General features: G+C 40.1%; 2 protein-coding genes across 5 annotated transcripts in view; one reads left to right on the plus strand and one right to left on the minus strand.

Moving 5' to 3' along the window:
* Positions 1 to 1,587: 1,587 nt before the first annotated feature.
* Positions 1,588 to 10,541, plus strand: rtkn2 (rhotekin 2). Of its 4 annotated transcripts, XM_085296424.1 has the most exons (14): positions 1,588 to 1,782; positions 2,096 to 2,197; positions 3,725 to 3,924; positions 4,316 to 4,374; positions 4,516 to 4,569; positions 4,680 to 4,797; positions 5,027 to 5,227; positions 5,686 to 5,780; positions 6,513 to 6,619; positions 6,712 to 6,843; positions 7,292 to 7,460; positions 7,672 to 7,779; positions 8,103 to 8,844; positions 9,579 to 10,541. In XM_085296424.1, the coding sequence occupies exons 1-13, from the start codon at positions 1,648 to 1,650 to the stop codon at positions 8,813 to 8,815; spliced, it is 2,193 nt and encodes a 730-aa protein (XP_085152550.1). In that variant the 5' UTR covers positions 1,588 to 1,647; the 3' UTR covers positions 8,816 to 8,844; positions 9,579 to 10,541. The 4 variants fall into 4 exon arrangements, with proteins under 4 accessions (XP_085152550.1, XP_085152549.1, XP_085152551.1 ...); XM_085296423.1 differs by having other exon boundaries at positions 8,103 to 10,541; XM_085296425.1 differs by lacking the exon at positions 2,096 to 2,197 and having other exon boundaries at positions 1,590 to 1,782; positions 8,103 to 10,541.
* A 973-nt stretch (positions 10,542 to 11,514) lies between these two features.
* The window catches only part of arid5b (AT-rich interaction domain 5B), a 77,137-nt gene continuing 69,946 nt past the window's right edge, over positions 11,515 to 18,705 (minus strand). Inside the window, exons 9-10 of the mRNA XM_085296427.1 lie at positions 16,850 to 17,060; positions 11,515 to 16,660 (exon numbers count right to left, since the gene is read on the minus strand). Of these exons, the coding sequence (XP_085152553.1) occupies positions 14,660 to 16,660; positions 16,850 to 17,060 (2,212 nt within the window). The 3' untranslated portion in view covers positions 11,515 to 14,659. The remainder of the gene's footprint in view (positions 16,661 to 16,849; positions 17,061 to 18,705) is intronic.

Below are 18,705 nucleotides of genomic sequence, written 5' to 3' on the forward strand. Positions count from 1 at the left end.
TGGGGAAAGTAAAAAAAAGAAACTTGTATTTACAGTAATACCATATTTATGGAATTACTGTACTCTAGATTCAATGCTACTAAAAGCATTATAGAGATAAAGACTGATATCATAGATTAAATTATTAAAAATATAAGTAAGAAAGACATGACGAGTCATTTTAAAGCCATAAACCACTATAGCACTTTCCCAATAAAATTCCAAGCTCTTGCATCCTGTTAGGAATGAATGCATTTCAGGCACATGCCTGTATGTTAACACGTTTTCCACTTATAGATAGGTCAGCTGCTGGTGCAGTTGCAGACTAGTTCGTGATTCAAGTACTACAGTGTGAAATAAAACGTTACAGCCTATGAATACACACACATATGGATTATTGTAGGACAGTCGCTCAGACTAACAATGCTCTCCAGATGGTAAAGTAGCTGACTGTGTACTGAGTGACTCAGAGGATTACACTGCATGTGAACCTCGTCTGAAATTCAAAATCCTGTGTTTTATTTTTAAAAGCGGATGTAATTTCCTGTTTTAGTGGAATTTCTCTGCCCAGCTTGACGGAGTTCATCTCCAGGAGCGCCTGCGTCCACAACTGCAACCGTGGATGCTTCCAACTCAACCAGAAGCGATGTCAGCCAGAACCGGGTGGGCGGGTTTCCTGGACTCGCACTGGTTACGTTCCGGGGTCTTTTGTTACAGTACCACTACATGGACTGTGCAGAGGTCATGCTGATAATGAAGGCTGTACCTGCTGCATGATAACCGGGAACCAAACTACTAGAGATTATCAAACTAATTAGGGATGTAGCACTACAAGAAAAACATCCACCGCTTTTAAAAAATATAAATTAAGGAGATCGATTAAATGGCAGTAACATATAAAAGATTCATATTTGTTCTGCTTCAAAAATGTGAGCTCAAAATGGAAATGCTCATTGCATAAACGTGAAAATTATACTTTTAAATTAGCATCACAGCCTCTTAGTTAATTGCACGTTTGTATGTATTATATTATAATATTTAAAATACATTTTCTGATGAATTTAAAATAAAATAAAATAATAATATATGTAATAAAATGTATGTTATCTGATACCGTCTATGATTTTATACCGTCTAAAAATTCAAACTCGAAAACGGTTCAGCCCTGTTTTGTCTGACACACTGACGCAATGACGCCCCCTCCCTGTTGGCGTAAAGGCACTCGTTTTTATGTATGGCAGTGCCGCCGGGAAAAGCGGAACGTTTTTTCATGTTTATTTTTGAACTGTACCCTTTTATGTATTATTGTTAAAATATTCTTATTTCTTTATTTAATGGTTGTTATTTAATGATTTCGATTGCATAGGACATTTGCAAGTTAGAGTTTAATTTTGTTTTAATTTTAAGGTTTGATGGTGACTACAACATTTTATTAAGTCGTAGCTTTATGTATTGGTTACATTTTATACTCTAATTCTTATTTATTTGATATGATATTAAATGTGCTGAGAGAACAACACACTTTTAAGCTTTTTAATGGGTGTACTTTATGTTAACACGACGGGAGATTTCGTTTACGGGGGGTACGATAACATAAATCGAGCCGCCCCCGGCCGTTTGAAGCAGGAGCAGTAATACGCAGCTGTTGTTAGCGAATGGACATGCAACATGGACGATCCGCGGGACGTTCAAACTTCCAAGAAAAATGGGGGCTCCAGGTCATTGTTTTTGGCCGGCTCCGCGGTGGATATGGAGATTAAACGAAAGAAAATACGACAGAGTACTTTATTCCTACAAACAGAGGTATGGGCGGTACGACAGTGATTGTTTCGTATGATTTACCCAATGGAGTGGTCCGAGTGGGTGTAAAGTGCACGTCAAACACGGGAATGCTGATCTTTTTTAATTCACATGGCTTTAATAACATAGTTTCATGTGCTGCGACTTGACTTGCTAACGCCCTTCTCAAGCTGGATTTCAACCCTCCAGGGCAAAGCTAGTTCGGGGCAGTGCCCCTTTTGTCAATATTCACTTCCCTGAAACCATATCCGTGTACGCTGCATCATCATTGTATGTTTGCTTCCTTCTAATACTGCTCCAACTAATCTCCCTGCAGGCAAAGAGCATGCAGCCGTGCCCTAGTCTTCTGAAAGACACTCTCCAGATAGTAGAGGATATGAATTTGTTGTACATACGACAGATTTCTAAGAAGCTACAGGTGCATATTGTTGATTGTGATATGGAGAATGATGATGTTTGTGTTATATTAGATGTGATTATAACAGACATCATCAAACTTCATTTAGTTAGAATATGTCTGCTGCATGCCTGCCAGTTTTCACTTGTTTTGTGCTTTTCGAAATGCCAATCGTACATTTCCAAACTCCATCTTTGCCATTACAACTGCTACCCGAGACAACTTATTAATCTCATTCAGCTGGCATTACCATCTAACCCCTTCATGCATGCATCATTACGTCACCGAAAGGTTGGTCTTGAGTTTGTGATTTCAAGCTTATCAAGTAATTTGAAACATCACCAGTGTATCATCTTAACTAGTGGGGCTAATGTGTCAAATGATTGCAAGTCCACCAAAGGGTCCAAAACTTGTAGGGAAATCAGTTTTTCACAAAAAATGCTTAATATTGAGATTCCAGCATTCCTACAAAGGAATGTAAATGTATGAAAAGTTTATTATTTGAGGTCTGAATCAGTTTTTATTGCAATACATGAGCAGATTTTTCCTAAATCTTTCATCTGACATATGCTCTCATTAAAACAATAAATAAAAAGACTAAAACTAAATAAACAATAAACACTAAACTGAAAAAATAAAACTGAAAGTAAACTAAAAGAATAACACCCAAAAGGTTGAGTCTGTTCATCTGGACGTAGCATTAAAGAATAACAAAAAATTCAGTAATTAAAAATAAAAAATAACTAGAAAATACCATGAAATATTGACTGGTATGGCCCACTTGTGATCAGATGTGTTTGGACACCCTTGGGTAAGAAGATTTCCCAACCGCCATGCTGTTTAAGATCTGTCTTTTGTATTAAACCCAGAAAATGTTAGTTCTGTTGGTGCCAGAGTGACCTTGGATTTTGTTTAACAACTGCTTTTCTTTAAAAATACCATATAAGGTAAAAACATGGAAAAAAATGTAGGTCTGCTGTGTCTTAAGGCGATAAAAACAATAAAATAAAACTTTTCAACGAAACAAAATACAAGTTATCATATACACAAACAGTTGTGCGCGCACAAAGAGCTGTTAAGTTTAAGCCTATGAGAATAAAGGTTTTAAGTTTGTTTTTGAATGTAGACCAAGTTCCAATTGTCCTCAGGTCAGCAGGCTGCTTGTTCCAAAAACATCACCACAGTAACTGAAAGCACCCTCAGCACGCTTCTGTCCAATTCTGGGAACAGTTAAAAGATCTGCACCTGATGACCTGAAAGGTCTAATTGGGCTATAAACTCTGAGGAAGTCAGAGGGGGTAAACCAATGAGTGCTTTATAAGCTACACAATGTGAAGTGGACTAAAAGACTGAAAGAAAATTCTGGTAATCTAAAAAGCAATTTCCTATGAAAAAAGTTTGCATAACTAATGAAAACCTTTGCTGTGATGCCGCTCATGTCCAAGCTTTTGTTGTCTGATGCACTAACACAATAGAAAACGTCATAGAAAAGTTGGCAGTCTGTTCTTTTTTTGACACTTGTTCATTCTTGTCTGTTTGTCCACAAAGACAACTAACATACAGGAGAAACTTGACTTTGAGATGCGAATGCGAGAGGGAGCCTACAAGCTGCTGCTCGCTTGCAGTAAGAGAGAACAGGTACTAAATGCTTCCAAGAACATGTTTACCTGCAATGCCCGGATAAAGGCATATCTCTCTCAGCTGCAGAAGAAAAAAGAGGAAGAGGACATGATGGGGGGAATCGGCAGGTGGGGAGATTGATGCTTATGGCTCAGTTTGAGTCCACATCACTGTTGTGTGTGTGTGTGTGTGTGTGTGTGTGTGTGTGTGTGTGTGTGTGTGTGTGTGTGTGTGTGTGTGTGTGTGTGTCCAATTGATATATGTTAACTTTGATGGGGAGGGTGAAACAATTGTCCTGTCACTAATGAAAGAACTGAGCGGGTTTTGGACAGAGGTTTTTAAAATGTATTTTTAAAATAACAAAATCCAGGAAGTCTTGTTAGATGTGTCTAAAATCTTAATCATGCAGCGATTCCATCCTTTTTTGTAAATGTACATACAGTTTATTTGTTTTGTTAAATTAAATACATTACACACATTTTGATCTATTGTAATGGTAAATTCCAAATTTTATTCCAGACCTTCAGATCTAATTTCAGGTGACCGTTTGCCCTGTAATGGAACAATTGCTTTGTCAGGTAAGATTGCTCATCTTTTATTCAGAATAAATCAGCACCGCACATCTAAAACTATGCAACGATTACATTTAGTTGCAACATTTTGCTCCCTGAGTTAATTTTTAAGAGCCTTTCTTTTTAATTAACTTTCTGCAAACGTAGGGCTGCGCATACCTTTGATGTGGAGGGACTCAGACCACTTTAACAACAGAGGGAGTAAGTTTGCTCTTTGTTATCTTTCATGCCTCATGTTCAGCTTTGCCTCCTGTAATTTTTGTACATACCGGCTGTACTAATGCATACTGTACATCCATGACATTTGTTAGGTTCTCGCAGGGTGGCTGTGTTCTGTCTGATGCAGATTGGCTCAGAAGTGTTTGACACTGAAATGGTGGTGGTGGATAGATCAGTCACTGACATCTGCTTTGAGGGAATTACCATCTTGTAAGTGTTTTTGTGCTTATGTAATATGCAAAGTAGTACTCTCTGAACTGCTGCACTCCACCCTTTAGGTGGATGTATGTCTATTTTATAGATTTATATATAAGGGAAATTTTAAAAGTATTTAATGAAATTTTGATCTAGTATATGTATAATGTATATTGTGTCACTTCAGCCCTGGTTTGTTAATATGTTTTAATGGTTATGTTCTTATTAAAATCCCCACCCTTAGTAAAGAAGCAGTTCCTCAGTTTGAGCTGAAGGTGGAGTTGTGGAGCTGCGCCCTAGAGGAGGAGCTCACACTGGTAAACACGCCAAAGAAACTGGCTAAGAAGCTCCGCAACTCCTTTGGAAAAAGCTCTGGGAGGAAGCTCTGCTCTCTGCTGGACACTCCAGACCCTGACACCTTCCTACAGCACAACCCAATACCGTCGTATGTATTGTGCTGTCATTAAATACTTTATAGGCTCTTGGCTCAAGATTTTTTACAATAACTCTACAATGACTGGTTAGTGGAAGCAGGACTGTTGGGCCAGAGCTTGTTAGGGTTTTGAAAACAAAACCTGTTCCCGTGTTTAGCTTTTAGGTAATCATGATTTATTTTTTTGTCATAATAAAAATAAGAATTTTATTAAAATGAGCAGAAAAGCATAGTTTAAACCATTTAGAATATTAATTTGGACTTCTCAGCTCAAAGTATCTCAAGTATCACCTGTTCACTGGGATATAATTTACAAAATATAGGTTATGTGTACATTTTAGAAGTTGAATTGTCTTCATTATCTTTACTGTTATTGCTAAATTTAAACTTGGCAATATTTCTCCTGAAAAGTCAGCGTGCTCTACTTGAAGACTGCTAAAATGTTCATATGTGTCTTGTACTTGTAACAGTGGAGCCAAATACAGCCTGTTGGCCTACACAGCGCTGTGTCTGCCCGAGGCTGAAGGCAGCTTTCAGTCTCACTCCCTTATTGTCCTCCAAGATGGTAAGAAGCAAAACACACCATTTTATATCTGGGGATATGAAATGCTTATGCTTTTTAACTCCTGATTTCATTTTGGAATAGTAATGATAGATATTTTTTAACATCACTTAAATCTAAACCTCCATTTAAACAAAATGAAGAGTGATGAAATGGAAAGTTAGGGCTTGGGCAGGTTTCTGCCCCTCCTGCATTGCTGCCCCACCTTGATCCTGGTTGTCTTCCTGTTAAAAAGAAGTTCTTCCTCCTCACTATGTGACATGTGCTTGCTCATAGGGGATCATCTAATCACTGGGATTCTCTGTATATATTTTAGGAATTTTACCTCAAGCTTTTGGTACAAGTTTGCACAGTTTACATTATGGGGTTTTTACCCTTCATTTATAAAAGGCTGATAGGGCATGGACGCCCAAGTTTGTGAGTGCAATAATATGAGAACGAGGCGATGTAAGAGTTTGACCTCAAGGTTGAGGTCAGAGGCTAAGTTTTCTGAAGCGCTTATGAGCACAATAAATCGAGAATGTTGTCACCGAGGAGTTTCAAAATAATACCGTAGTTGCATCTGCTAGGAGGCTGAGGGGAAACACTGGGGCTTTTGTTACAGGAGAATGTATGAGTTGTAATAACATATATGTCCTTTTTAGAACTGAATTATTTTTAAATTAACTTTATTTTTTCCATATAGTACAAGGTAACTTATTACAGTTTTCTGGTTGCTTTTCATCGTCCTTACAGCTGAGTGGTCCTCTTGGCTTCCACTTTATGGTAACCTCTGCTGCCGGTTAGTGGCTCAGCCTGCCTGTATGACACAGACCATGATGGCCGGTTACCTGAGCCAGAAGGTGTGTTCACTGTTATTTTGTAATGATAGCAATAAGCTCCATCATTGATTCTCTAGTGTCTTAGTATTTATTTGTATTTTGCTGATTTACAGCAAAGTGTGGAAGGCATGAGCCGCTGCTGCAGTCTTTACTGCGTGCTGAGTGCCGGCTTTTTGTCTTGTTTCTTCACTCCAGAAGAAATTGATGCTAAAATACAACCCATTCTCAAAGTACCCATTAATAAGGTAAGAGACACTAAGAAAAATGTTGAATTACTTGATAAACATTAATGTTAGCAATTTCTTGTTCTGTTGCATCATTTTATAACACAAGACTGGAAGAACAAACTTTTCTAAAACTCTGCATAAGATGAGGCTTTGTGGTTACCCCTGTTAAACTTCATTATCTGTTTCAATTGTGCTGTCTGGAAAGAGAAGTTAAACATCAGATTCATTGTTATTGATTTAAATCTCAGTTCACCTTTTCCCTAACATTTGCAGAGTAACCAAAATACAAGATACCAAATTACTCACTGCGATACGGCTTGGAGCTTTGGCATTTTGCTGTGGAATTAATTTTCTTCTGCAATATCAGCGATGTAATTTTTAATGCACTAACTCGCACAGAGGTGTGATTTGTATTCCGTTAGTGATTTTCAGCTTGTAATAGGTTACTTTTGCTTTTTTTGTGCAGGACACCCGGATCCGAGTGTTGGAGAAGGAATCAGCAGGCCACAAATCTAGGAGTCTGTCCATCATTAACCCTTCACCAGAGGGATCACAGTCCATCGTCTTCACCACAGACACCAGGGAAGCGCTGGAGGACTGGGTGGAAGCCCTCCACCAGCACCATTATGATCAGAGTGAGTGTTATGTGACCATGCACCACAAGCATTTGTATATGAAAACACGTGTTTATGTAAAGGGTTTCGTGTGTGTTTGCCATTATAAAAGAGAAACTGGGGTGTGTGGGCTAGTCTGCGCAGGAAAAGTGGTTGCACATACACTTAGCTAAATTTTAAGAACAGATGGTATAGGTCTTATCATCTCATGCCTATCCTTGTTTATGACCAGGCCAGTGGATGCACTGCTGTGACCAGCTAATGAAGATCGAAGTCGCGTCTCCACGGAAACCATCACTTTTTCTCTCTAAGCAAGCAGACTCTGTTTACAACGACCTGAGTGAGTAGATTAATTGGAAAGAGTCACTGAAGCGAGTTAGACGGAGGTTAATATTTTGCCGACTGTTTGATGTGGATTTAACAGGATTTATATTTACACATATTCATTTTAAGAAGGTGTAATGCGAGTGCTCACAGCAAATAAGACACTCACTGAAAAAGAATACACATAATACATTAATTTTCAGTGGTGATGCATGTTAATAAGATGCTTTTTCAAGCAAAATATAATGCTGCAATCTGAGCCTTTGTGATGCTTTATTATATTTTAATAGTACATCAGGGAAAACACTTGATTTTGGTGTTTATTTATTTCCCTTATAGGTATAAATTCACCAGGCAAGTTTGAGAGCATCACTGATATTATCCACAATAAAATTGAGGAGACAGATGGGCACTTCCTTATTGGCCATGAAGAGGAGAAAGAGGCACCTAACTGGTCCAGTCTGTTTGATGGTTCCCATTCAGTGGTAGTGCAGAAGGGTATTCTGTCCCAGAGCAAAACCTCCACCCCTTGTTCGAGCCCCAATCCCAGCAACAGCAGCTGTACTACCAACAGCAGCAAGAAGCGACGCGCTCCACCTCCTCCCCCTGACAGAGAGCCTTATGTTGCTCCCACCTGCCCAGCCAGACCTCCTCTCCCTGCCTCTCTTCATCAGCACCCTCCTCCCTCATACCAGGAGAAAGAGAATTCTAGCACTAGCACTTCACGTCCAATCACAAGGTCCAAAACAGGCAGACCATCTTTGGATGCCAAGTTTTCTGCCATCATCCAGCAGCTCCAGCGGAATAATGCTGGAGGAGCCACCGCCTCAAGTCGAAAAAATGCTCCTCTGGGCGTGCTCAATGTACACCCACAAGGTCAGCACCAGCCCCCCCTCCAACAGCTGGACTACCAAAACCACCACACCCAAACCCCTGAGGCCACAGCTGATCATGGCTTTGTGAGAGCCACTGATGGTCCTGGTCCTGTTCCCGCACCACGGAGCAAACTGAGGAAGTCTTTCAGAGAGAGGATGAACCTTAAAGCGTTGTAACCCCAACCTTAGATCAGATCTAGAGTGAGGTAACCTTACTACTAATACAGATACCTGTCACACTTTATCAACTGAGCTGGGTAACGCTGCTAAAATCAAATATAGCACTATAGAACTAACTGAGGAGTGATGATAATTCGTCATGATCGGTGATGATATTTGGGCTTGACTGTTGGTGTGGTCCTTAATAGAATACTTCATCATTTGGGAAATGTGATTTGCTGACAGTTTGGTGGGAAAAATTCAATACTACTCTCATATATACAGGAAGGAGCTTGAGCCAGGACATTTAGTTTAGATTAAGAAGGTTATAAAGTTGAAAATGCAAAGACGAATTTTCTCGATAGGTAATAAATGTGTTTACCTGCACATTTCTCTCAATCAAATATTTTAAATAAAACAATAAGGTTAAAAGGAGAGTAATGTCAGAAGCAGTGACTCACTGGAATGGGCATGACACAGCTCAGAGAAGTCACGCCAGCGCAAAACGAGTGTTAGTTAATATTTTAGCTTTAGATGTGAGTGTAGGTAGTTTTTACCTTTGGACAGTCTTCAGCCCGAGCTCCAGCTTCATACTGACTGCACAAATCTTACTCAACAATGAAACACATAAGCATAGTTCCAAAAATGTGTAACGGTTGTTTGCCATAAAGGGTGGGTAGGTGATGACGCCACGTTTGAGTTTACACCTTAGTTTGCAATATCAGGACTATGTGTATAAATTTCCTGCTCCTCTTTCCCTTTCTAAACCTTCCATGTGCAGCTAACCCACAGATGAAATTAAAAGCTGAATGCTGGCTTATACACCACTACCACCATCATCAATCGCACTAAAATGGAAAGGCTTATTTCTTTGCTCTGCCACTGGAACATGGATTGAAGAAAGAGCTTTTGAAAAGGCGCCCAAATTGGAATTGATCCATTGGCCGACTGAGGACGAGTCATTCCTTTTGGAACTATTGACTTATTCTACTTACTGTGATGACTTTATGACCACTATAGCTGAATTTAAGGAACATAATTTTAAGAGCAATTGCAGGCACTAATGTGACATTCCCTGAGGTCTTAATAATAGTGTGACCTTGGTTTTCAGTGGCTACACAGTATGTCCAACATAATTTAACACTACAGCCAATATATGCTATGAACATTATTGAATGAATGAGTCTTTTGAGTAGCTGAAATAATGAATGCCCTTGTGTGTGTGTTTTGAACATATCCAGTACTGCCAGCCACTAAATATCTCAGCCACTTAGTGATATTGTGTTGAAGAATGGTCGTCATAATTACACACAGTGTGCAAAACATTAGACTTTGCTCCCTTCACAATCTAGATGAAGCATTATAGTGAAAGCTGCAGTCCCTGTTTTCTTAAATCTCACCCTCCATACTGTTTAATTTAGAGGGGAAGATGTAGATTTAGGAGGAGGTGGATTACAGACGGGTTTAGTTTAAGCCTTGAAAGGGAAAAAGGGAGAGAAGAGTACAGAAAGCGCTGCAGCTTGATTTTTAGCAGTGTGTCAAATGCTTTTTGTTTGATGTGTATTACTGATGCATTAGTCACTTTGATCTTGTACTGTATACACTTGGAAACATAAGAGAGGGTTTGAGGCTAGAACAGCACACCATCACTTTTCGCTGATGAGAACAGTGGTTACGTCTCAGACCCCATGATTATCAAAATAATTACATTGCACATCCTACATCCCCCCCCCCCCCCCCCCCCCCCCCAACATCTTGGCCATTTTCAGGTACACTAGGTATGCTTGAGAAATGCATAGAAGTACCACTAGCAGGTACTCTGAAAGCTGTGTTATTTTGGACAACTGACTGTGTAGCCCTGATGAAACTAATTGCATGAAAAGATATCATCTTATAACGGAGCCAAATTTCCTTTCATTTTATGAATTTATAATCAGTTTATATAAATAAAAACAGCATCTTGAATTTGTAGTTGTTGTTGTTTGTTTTTTTTGTTTGTTTGTTTTACTGTTTTTGATCAAAATATTTTGGAGTTTTTTACATTAGTATTGTCCTCTGATCTCAATGGTTGTTGTTTAGCATGTTCATTATTTAGACTTTTACTGGCACTTAATTTTATGTATTGCAACATAGCTATTCATTAATCATGTCCCACTGCAGTGTAATTTGCGTATAGTGCAATGTTAAAAAAATATAGTAGTTAATGTTTCTCAAAAGGTGCAATTTTCTTCTCACTCTGTTGTCTTGGAAGCTCACCGTGTTTTTTATGATTGCTGATCTGCAATAAAACGGCCTACATTCCACCCTGGTGAGGCTGCTTTATTTTTGCTGAGCTTGGAAGTATTACTGAATATTTTTCATGTTAAAGGTTTACCAGGGGGTGGCAATAAAAGTCAAAGCATAGCTTTTATTGCCACCTAGTACACATCCCATAGAGATACATGCACTGGCACATTTCTCTACTGCAGCAAATACTGAAGAGGCTTCTCTGGCATTGAGCCCAGAGGTAGCCTGTTGTGAAGATTAAGGCGGATGGAATCTCATAGCCAGATAATGGTATTACAATAATAAAACCCCATTCACACTGCATTTACTGAGGGAGGGAAAAAAAAGCATTGCTTTGATGTTAGCACACTGACATTAAATACCAGTTTATCCAACCCTTGCTATTTATCTGCAGTTCAGTTAAAGAACACCACTGAAGAAACATATAGATAGTAAAATACTTTAATTAAATATACAGGAGGTCATATAATACAAAATGTGTATTTTTTTTGTCTTGCCTGCCAGCTGGGTGATTGGTAAACAGATGGCTGCTGTATCAAAAACACTTTCAGGATGCACATTAATGGAAACGACATGGAAAAAAAAAGTGAAACGACAACAAATAAACAATATCCTAATTCTTAAATTGTAGTGTTTGAATTTAACGTGATCACGGTGACCTTGAAACAGAGCAAACAAGGACACGGCTAGATTGTGTAACCAACTTTTATACTGTTTTTATACTATATACAGATTATAACAGTTTATATGATAACAACCACGCAGTCCTATCTACAGTGCTATTTACACAAAATAAGACGAGAAGGAGGGGTTGCCATGAATTGATCCCGTATGAATGTTCTGTACAGGAGCCAGCACTAATGCCAGTTTTACCTACACACAGCAATGTACAGTACTTAATCAGAAATGAATGTCTTTATCTAAGTATTCGGTAAAACTTTACAGACGTTTTACAGATTTTTTTTTCTTCTTTTGAAACACCAGACATGTTCACTGTGTATTTCGACTATCCTGGATTGCAATTATATAGTGGTTGTAAAAGCCGGCGCAGGTGTTGTCTTTCCACCTCAGGCTATGGAGCATGGTAGGCATATTTTATGGAGTCTGGTACCTTTTCATCACTGCTTGAAAACACATAGAGCACACACGCCCTGCGGGTGACAGACACCAGACCTGTGTCAGGATCAGTAAATCTCGCAGGTTCTTGTATAATCGACTGGCTGACAGAGTTAAGCTAGGTCAACAGATTTACTTAAGTTAAAGCGTAAGTGTTTAAAATTTAAACTTCTTAAAGTGCCCCTATGTGTTTCACCTTATTTATTTATCTGTTATATAGCTTTTCTTTTGTATATTTAAAATTATTCTCTCACACAGAAAACACTGCTGCTGAACTGCCTTGCTAGTCCAGGCTTTACTTACTTGCCTACATAATAATGTAACACTGTGACATATTGCCTTCTTAGCAGCTAGTTTGGTGCACACTCAGACAAAGAATAATGAGCAGTGGCATGAATTAAATCCAGAGTCAACCAGCTGCAACTTCTTTAAAATGCTGCATATCTCAGTTACACCTAAAGAACTGAATACCAGTAGATTCATCTTTTATTCGTTAGTTTTTTTAAGTATTTTGGGGGGATGGACTTTTTTGCCTTCGGAGTTGAACCCAGGGCCACTGTGGAATATGGCCGCTTGTGAGCTAAACCAGAACCCAAATTACTTTTATTTTTGACAGCTATATCATAGAATAATTGGGAAATTCTTGTGTTTACTGTTGGTACAGAGCACGGGTAGTGTGGCTAACATTATCATCCTTTGCTTCTGTCTGCACTCTGCAATTACACATACTGTATTTTTACAGCAAAATTCCCGATAAAGCTGCTCACATTTACATATTTTTCTATTTCTGCTGTCAGACAACAGAAAGAGCACAAACCCACTGAGACTAATTTAAAATAGCTGTAACTTTCAAGCTATTAAACCATTGCTTAGAACTGCTAGAATTATAACAGCGACTTTGTCTAACAATATCACTGTTTATATAAGTAGGGGGACCATTTCAGAGGTTGGGAAGAGTATAGAAAAAAGGTTTTCATCAATAAAGTGTGTAAACTTACTCAAATAGGTCCCCAAATATGTTATGAACCTGTAAATGAGCACAATAGGGGCACTTTATAATTTAAGCACAGATACTAACCATTAGGTTTACAGCATAACTGTTTACATTTTAAAAACATCCCATTCTGTGCCTCACACATTAAGTCTGGTGTCTGATAGCCAAGTGTGCCATACTGTTTTTGCATGGGTGTCTGTGCGCTTCGTTTCAGACAAGAGTGACAGTAATATTGACATTCCTACCCTGCTACAGAAGATAAACCTTAACAACTGTAGTGCTAACTCTAATCCAACACTGCGAAAGGCACAGATATTTGCAAAGCAGTAATATCCTAAGTGACAACATTCCTATCAAATCATACAGGGAGTCTTTTCAGCGTACTGAAGAAAAGAATATGTTCACCAACAAAAAAGCTTTTCAAGTCAAGAACAAAAAGATGAAATGCTGATTTTTTTTTGTGGTGAGCATTCCACAGCAGACAGCTGCTTCATTATGCTGGTCCTGCAGACAAAAACAAGCCGCTACAGTCTACTCATCACAAAAGGTTTAGGGGGTCATATCACTTTTAGTTTAGAAAGTAAAAAAAATTGAATGACTTTTTAATCAATGCTTAACAAAAAAAAGTAATTTGTCAACAGACTGAACATGAAAACTGCTTATTTTGTATTTGAACTGAAATACATGATTATTAATAAAAGAAAAAACCTGAACTGAGGAACAAGTGAGTCTACAGTACATCTGTCATACACAGCACCTCTAAATGTTTTGTTATGATTAAACTATTCGTGTTATGCAGCACCACAGTGAGTGTTAATGTCTATTCTAAAGAGTCCATGTGGATTTACTGTGGCACAAACAGGCAACAGAGCTCAGCGTGGAGACATGTAAACAGATACAACACCACTGGCTGCCTAAAGAGTAATTATGCGCTAAACAGCTGCTGAACATGGTTTGCAATTGTGAACGCACCTCTAGTTATATAAAGAATTTGATTTACGTTGTCATGTTACTTGTAGTGTTCTTAAGCAACAAAGTTTAGCCCTCAGATGTAGTAAACAAATGGCTTTTCTCTGTTGCCCTCAACATTTCACACATCCAGAGCAACAACCTGACTCATGGTTACTGAGAGCGGCAAACTGATTTGTGAGCACATACACATGAGCATTGTGCAAATAAGAATACGACGACAACAACAAAAAAGATACAGTAAGTGGTGATACAAATAAAGAACAGTGCAAAGTATATAAACAAAGGCATAAACAATTTAAAAAAAAATAAAGAAAATGGAATTTTCAGTCCACCTGACTGATGCATTTATCAGTCAGTTATCAGCCAAAGTTACATAATCAGTGTTTTGTTTTGACTGAGCCACAATCCCCGAGATAGAGAAACAAAGACAAAGAAAAGCTGAGACAGTTTCTGAGGATGAAGAAAGAGAGTGGGAAATAAATGTCTCCTCTTTCTCACAGTCTGGTGCTGGGGTGTACCGAGGACAGCTGAGGTGGTGGGAGGGTTGAGAGAGGGTATAGATGGTGCAACAGGTCCCCATACAGTGCTGCCCCACCAGGGTGCCTGTAGAAGTGGTGTGGGCTAGGACTAGAGGCCAGAAGCTGCCTGTGGAGCATCATGGAGTGGAATAAAGGGGGAACAAGAGGAGATACTGCTGACTGGCTTTTTAGGTACTGGAGACCCGGATGCTGTTGGAGCCCGTCCTGGGCCCCTGGTGAAACCAGGCTGCCAGGCGGGTATATGCCAGCATAGAGGGGTGCGGCATGAGGTGGGGGAAAAGTGGTTGTAGGGTGTCCCTCAGGAAGATGGTTGTTGAGGTGAACAGCATGGGCCGGCTCAGCTGGTTTCAGCTCTTCTGGATCGCTACGTCGGATTGTGCCAGCAGGGTGGATTGGTGTAACCACACGAACTTTCCTTTCAGGGACATCTTCGCTCTCGGGCTCTGCTAGACTTCTTTTACTGGGTCGATTGGGGCTGGTGAGGGAGGATTCACCTGAAGCTTTGGGGCTGGGAAATGACTGTGATGCCTCTGCTGGGTTCTGCTTGGGGGGGGAGATTGTCATAGGAGGAACTCTGCATGCTTTAGGGTGAGAATCCAAACCCTGGTGCATGATGGAATATGAGAGACTACAGAAGGGAGGCTTAGAGAAAGAGGAAACCCTCTGAGAGCGTTGTTTAGAAACTGTGAAGTCTCTTGGCTCATCTTCGGCCTCTCTGCTCTCGCCGTGTGTTTGAGTCCTGTCACTGAAGTGAGATCTGTAGGCCAAGCCCTCTTGCTCCAGGGTGCCACAAACAAAACCCTGGCTGCCTTCACGGTCCCTTGTGTAGTGCTCTCGCCGCTCTGCACTAACAAAGCCAGGAATCCTCTCTTGACTCAGACAGTTCTCAGTTTGCCTATACAGATTGTGGAGGTGAGGGGAAGAGTAGCAGTCACTTGCGTAATTCCGGGGCTGAGAAGCCGGGCCCTGGAGTAGCTTCTCCCCACAGTTTTCCAAGGCATCCTGAGCTCGGGGGAGATAGGGCTGCCATGGTGCGCTTACTTGAGGCTGGGGATGATGGCTTGTCCGGCAATTGTAACTCTCTGAAAGCTCCCCAGCAGTGCTCCTCTCTGATGGGCCACCTGTGGCTTGGTGGTGAGGCTTGCTGCTCTGGGCATGCTGGATGACTGATGGCCTGAATATAGGAGCTACCTCTGGGATACCGTGCCTTTGTCCTAGTCCCTCCTCTTCACTCTTTCTCTTCTCCTTTTCCCCTTCAGACACTGATATGACAGGAACTGAGGATGTAGCTGTGGGAGGTGGAGGCTGAAGAGAAAGAGGTGTAAAGGAGAAAGGGTTGGACTCACACACTTGAGAGAGGAGCTTCTTTTTGGCCAAAGGAGACATGACCCCCTGGCTTGCTTTGCAGTAGGCAGCCGTCTGTCCGGAGCCCTGGGTAGACTCCTTCTTAATAACCCCATAGTCTTCTTTCTCTGGGAAGGAATCTGTGCTTAAGTCTATACACTGTTTGTCTGCCTGTTTACACATCGGCAACACCTTCCCCACTCTCCCACCATGACCTTCAATGGGGTCTTTGACCCTGGAGAAGGGCTCAGGCAAGGCTACATGTCCAGCAGGTTTGTCTATATCCCATCGATGAGACAGGTAAGGGTTTTTAGGAATGAAATGACCTTCATTTTGCTGTTCACAGGTGAGTTTTGACTGCAGGGCCTCACTGATTTGCCTCCATTCGGGCTGGGAACCAGAACCAGTACAAAGGGGTAGACCAGCATGTGGGCCTCTGCAGTCTGGCTCTTTGGGGCAGAATGAAAATGGCTGCTCCACCGCCAGGGACTCCTCTTTCTTCAGGGTAAGGTGTAACTCTTCCTCCTCTATTACAATTGGTTCATCTTGCAGAGGTACCTCCTGTTTTATGGCTGAGGGAGGGTCATGATCCTCTTCTTTCACCGTATCATCCTGCAATTTGGAAAAATGATAGTTATTTCAGTTTTTCAAAGAAGAAAAGAAACTCATACTTTCTTATTTGGCAAATTCAACACAGGGGATGAGGGACTGATGAGAAAGCATAGCAACATAAAAATTAAATTGAATTGAGAGTGAGATGGAATCCTGATGAGCCAGCAGCTGGATAGGTTTGCTACTAACCTGTGACTGTTCTTGGCCTTTCAGTGTATCCCCTCTATCCTTTTTACTCCCCAGCTTGGGATTGCTCAGGCTTTTTAATTTCTTGGCCCCTAGTCCTTTGGCTTTGGCTCCTGACGCCTTCTCCTGGCTGGTCTCCTGCTTCCTGGGTTTGGCCAAGGGGAGGGGTTTGTCGGGCTCTCCTTTAATATGCCTCTCGTAAGGGAGGAGGAGCCTGAGGAAGAATGTGGGCAAAGCAGATATGATCAAGTTATGTCCTGTCAACTTTGCAAGGCTTGGTTACTGATATATTGTGGATCATTGCACATAAACAAAAAGCTTTTTTTCCTGCTAAACAGGAAAAAGGTGGAAGCTTTTTTTTTTCTTTTAAAAAGCAAAACACCTTGGTTGTTTAGCGTAAAATACAATACACCACATTGTTTGGCAACTGAGCTGCAGCTTCGCCCCTGGCATGCAGTGTATCAAATAGCTTGCTTTAAAACCTCCTTGTTTTAATACCTGGCAAGCATTAACGATCCTATTGTAATTAAACTAGGTTAGGGGAAATCCAGGCTCAAATGGGTGCCAGAACATGTGTGTGTGTGTGAGAGAGAGACAGAGAGAATTTGAATAACCAGTTATCTCCTGCTGAGACAGATCACATTTGGTATTACTTTAACCTTAACAGAAAATAATATGTGTGTGTCTGTGTATGTGTGTGTGTGAGGGGATTCTAAAGTTAATGTAATTTGGAATGAAAAAAAAGGAAAATATCTTGGAGAAATGACATCAAATTCTTTAACTTCACCGCACATAATCTCTAATTTAATATACTAATGTTATTAATGATAGAAGCCCTTAAATTGGTTATAATAATGAAATATTTCAGCTGGTATAAGCATGCTTTAGCTGTTACATGTTATGAAATCCTGAATAGCTGCGTATGCTTCAACTTCATTAAGTCCATACTAAGTAACAAGGAAAAATCTGTAGAATAAACATTAGACTATTTTTGACTTCTGGTAATCCTCCTCTGAATACGCCGCAAGTCACTTTTCCATATCTGATGTCATAACTAATGGGAACATTAGGATCTGGATAACATAACAACACCCATGTGTAAAATAATAGCATGAAGAAACCAGTGAGGGAAACTTTTAGGCTTTTATTGCTAGGAAAAGAAAATGGAAATTGGCACTAGACCAGAAATAAGAAACGCTGTGGAACAGGAAACCAAGACAACTGAAGAACTACGACACTAAGAACTTCAATAAGTTCTTCTGAAAATCTTTCCAGCTCCTCTGTCAGTTTCTTTAAAACAATAAAAATCCATGAAAGCCAGACAGAAACATGACTTTCTAAGTCATGAGAAGAAAAAAAAAGGTCTTCTCGTGTAACGACAAGAGACGGTTGCACTATTCCTTTTAAGGGACATGGCGGTAAAACAAACAATGAATCAAGAGCTGTTTCGCCTCCTCTTCAAAAGGAAGAAAAAAAAGCCTCAGAGAGTTCAAGAGGCTCTGTGGGATTTTTTGTTATTTTTCCTCTGAACAAAAGTGCTGGAAGGGAAAGCGGTGAAACTACATTTCATACAGCTGGTCTGGCACCAGGCCCCAGGCCAAGAAAGGAAATGTACTATTAAATGTGACTTATTGGAGAGATGGAGAGCAAAGAGGTTGTGAAAGAGAAGAGAGGAGGGAAAGGGCCAAAAGGAAAAAGAAACAGAAGGATAGAAAGAGCGGCATAATGACATGTTAATGAACAGGAAAAATGATTTTGAATAAAGGAATGAAAAATCCTAGAAAACATAACTTTAAAGTAGAAGCTGTGGATTTTCCCCTGTTAAACAGGGAAGTGCTTCTCAGTCTTTCTATAATTAG

The sequence above is a fragment of the Mchenga conophoros genome, linkage group LG13 (assembly GCF_057382185.1).
Source record: "Mchenga conophoros isolate Kocher_MC1m ecotype Shallow Benthic linkage group LG13, M_conophoros_male_GT1.1, whole genome shotgun sequence".
Lineage (NCBI taxonomy): Eukaryota > Metazoa > Chordata > Actinopteri > Cichliformes > Cichlidae > Mchenga > Mchenga conophoros.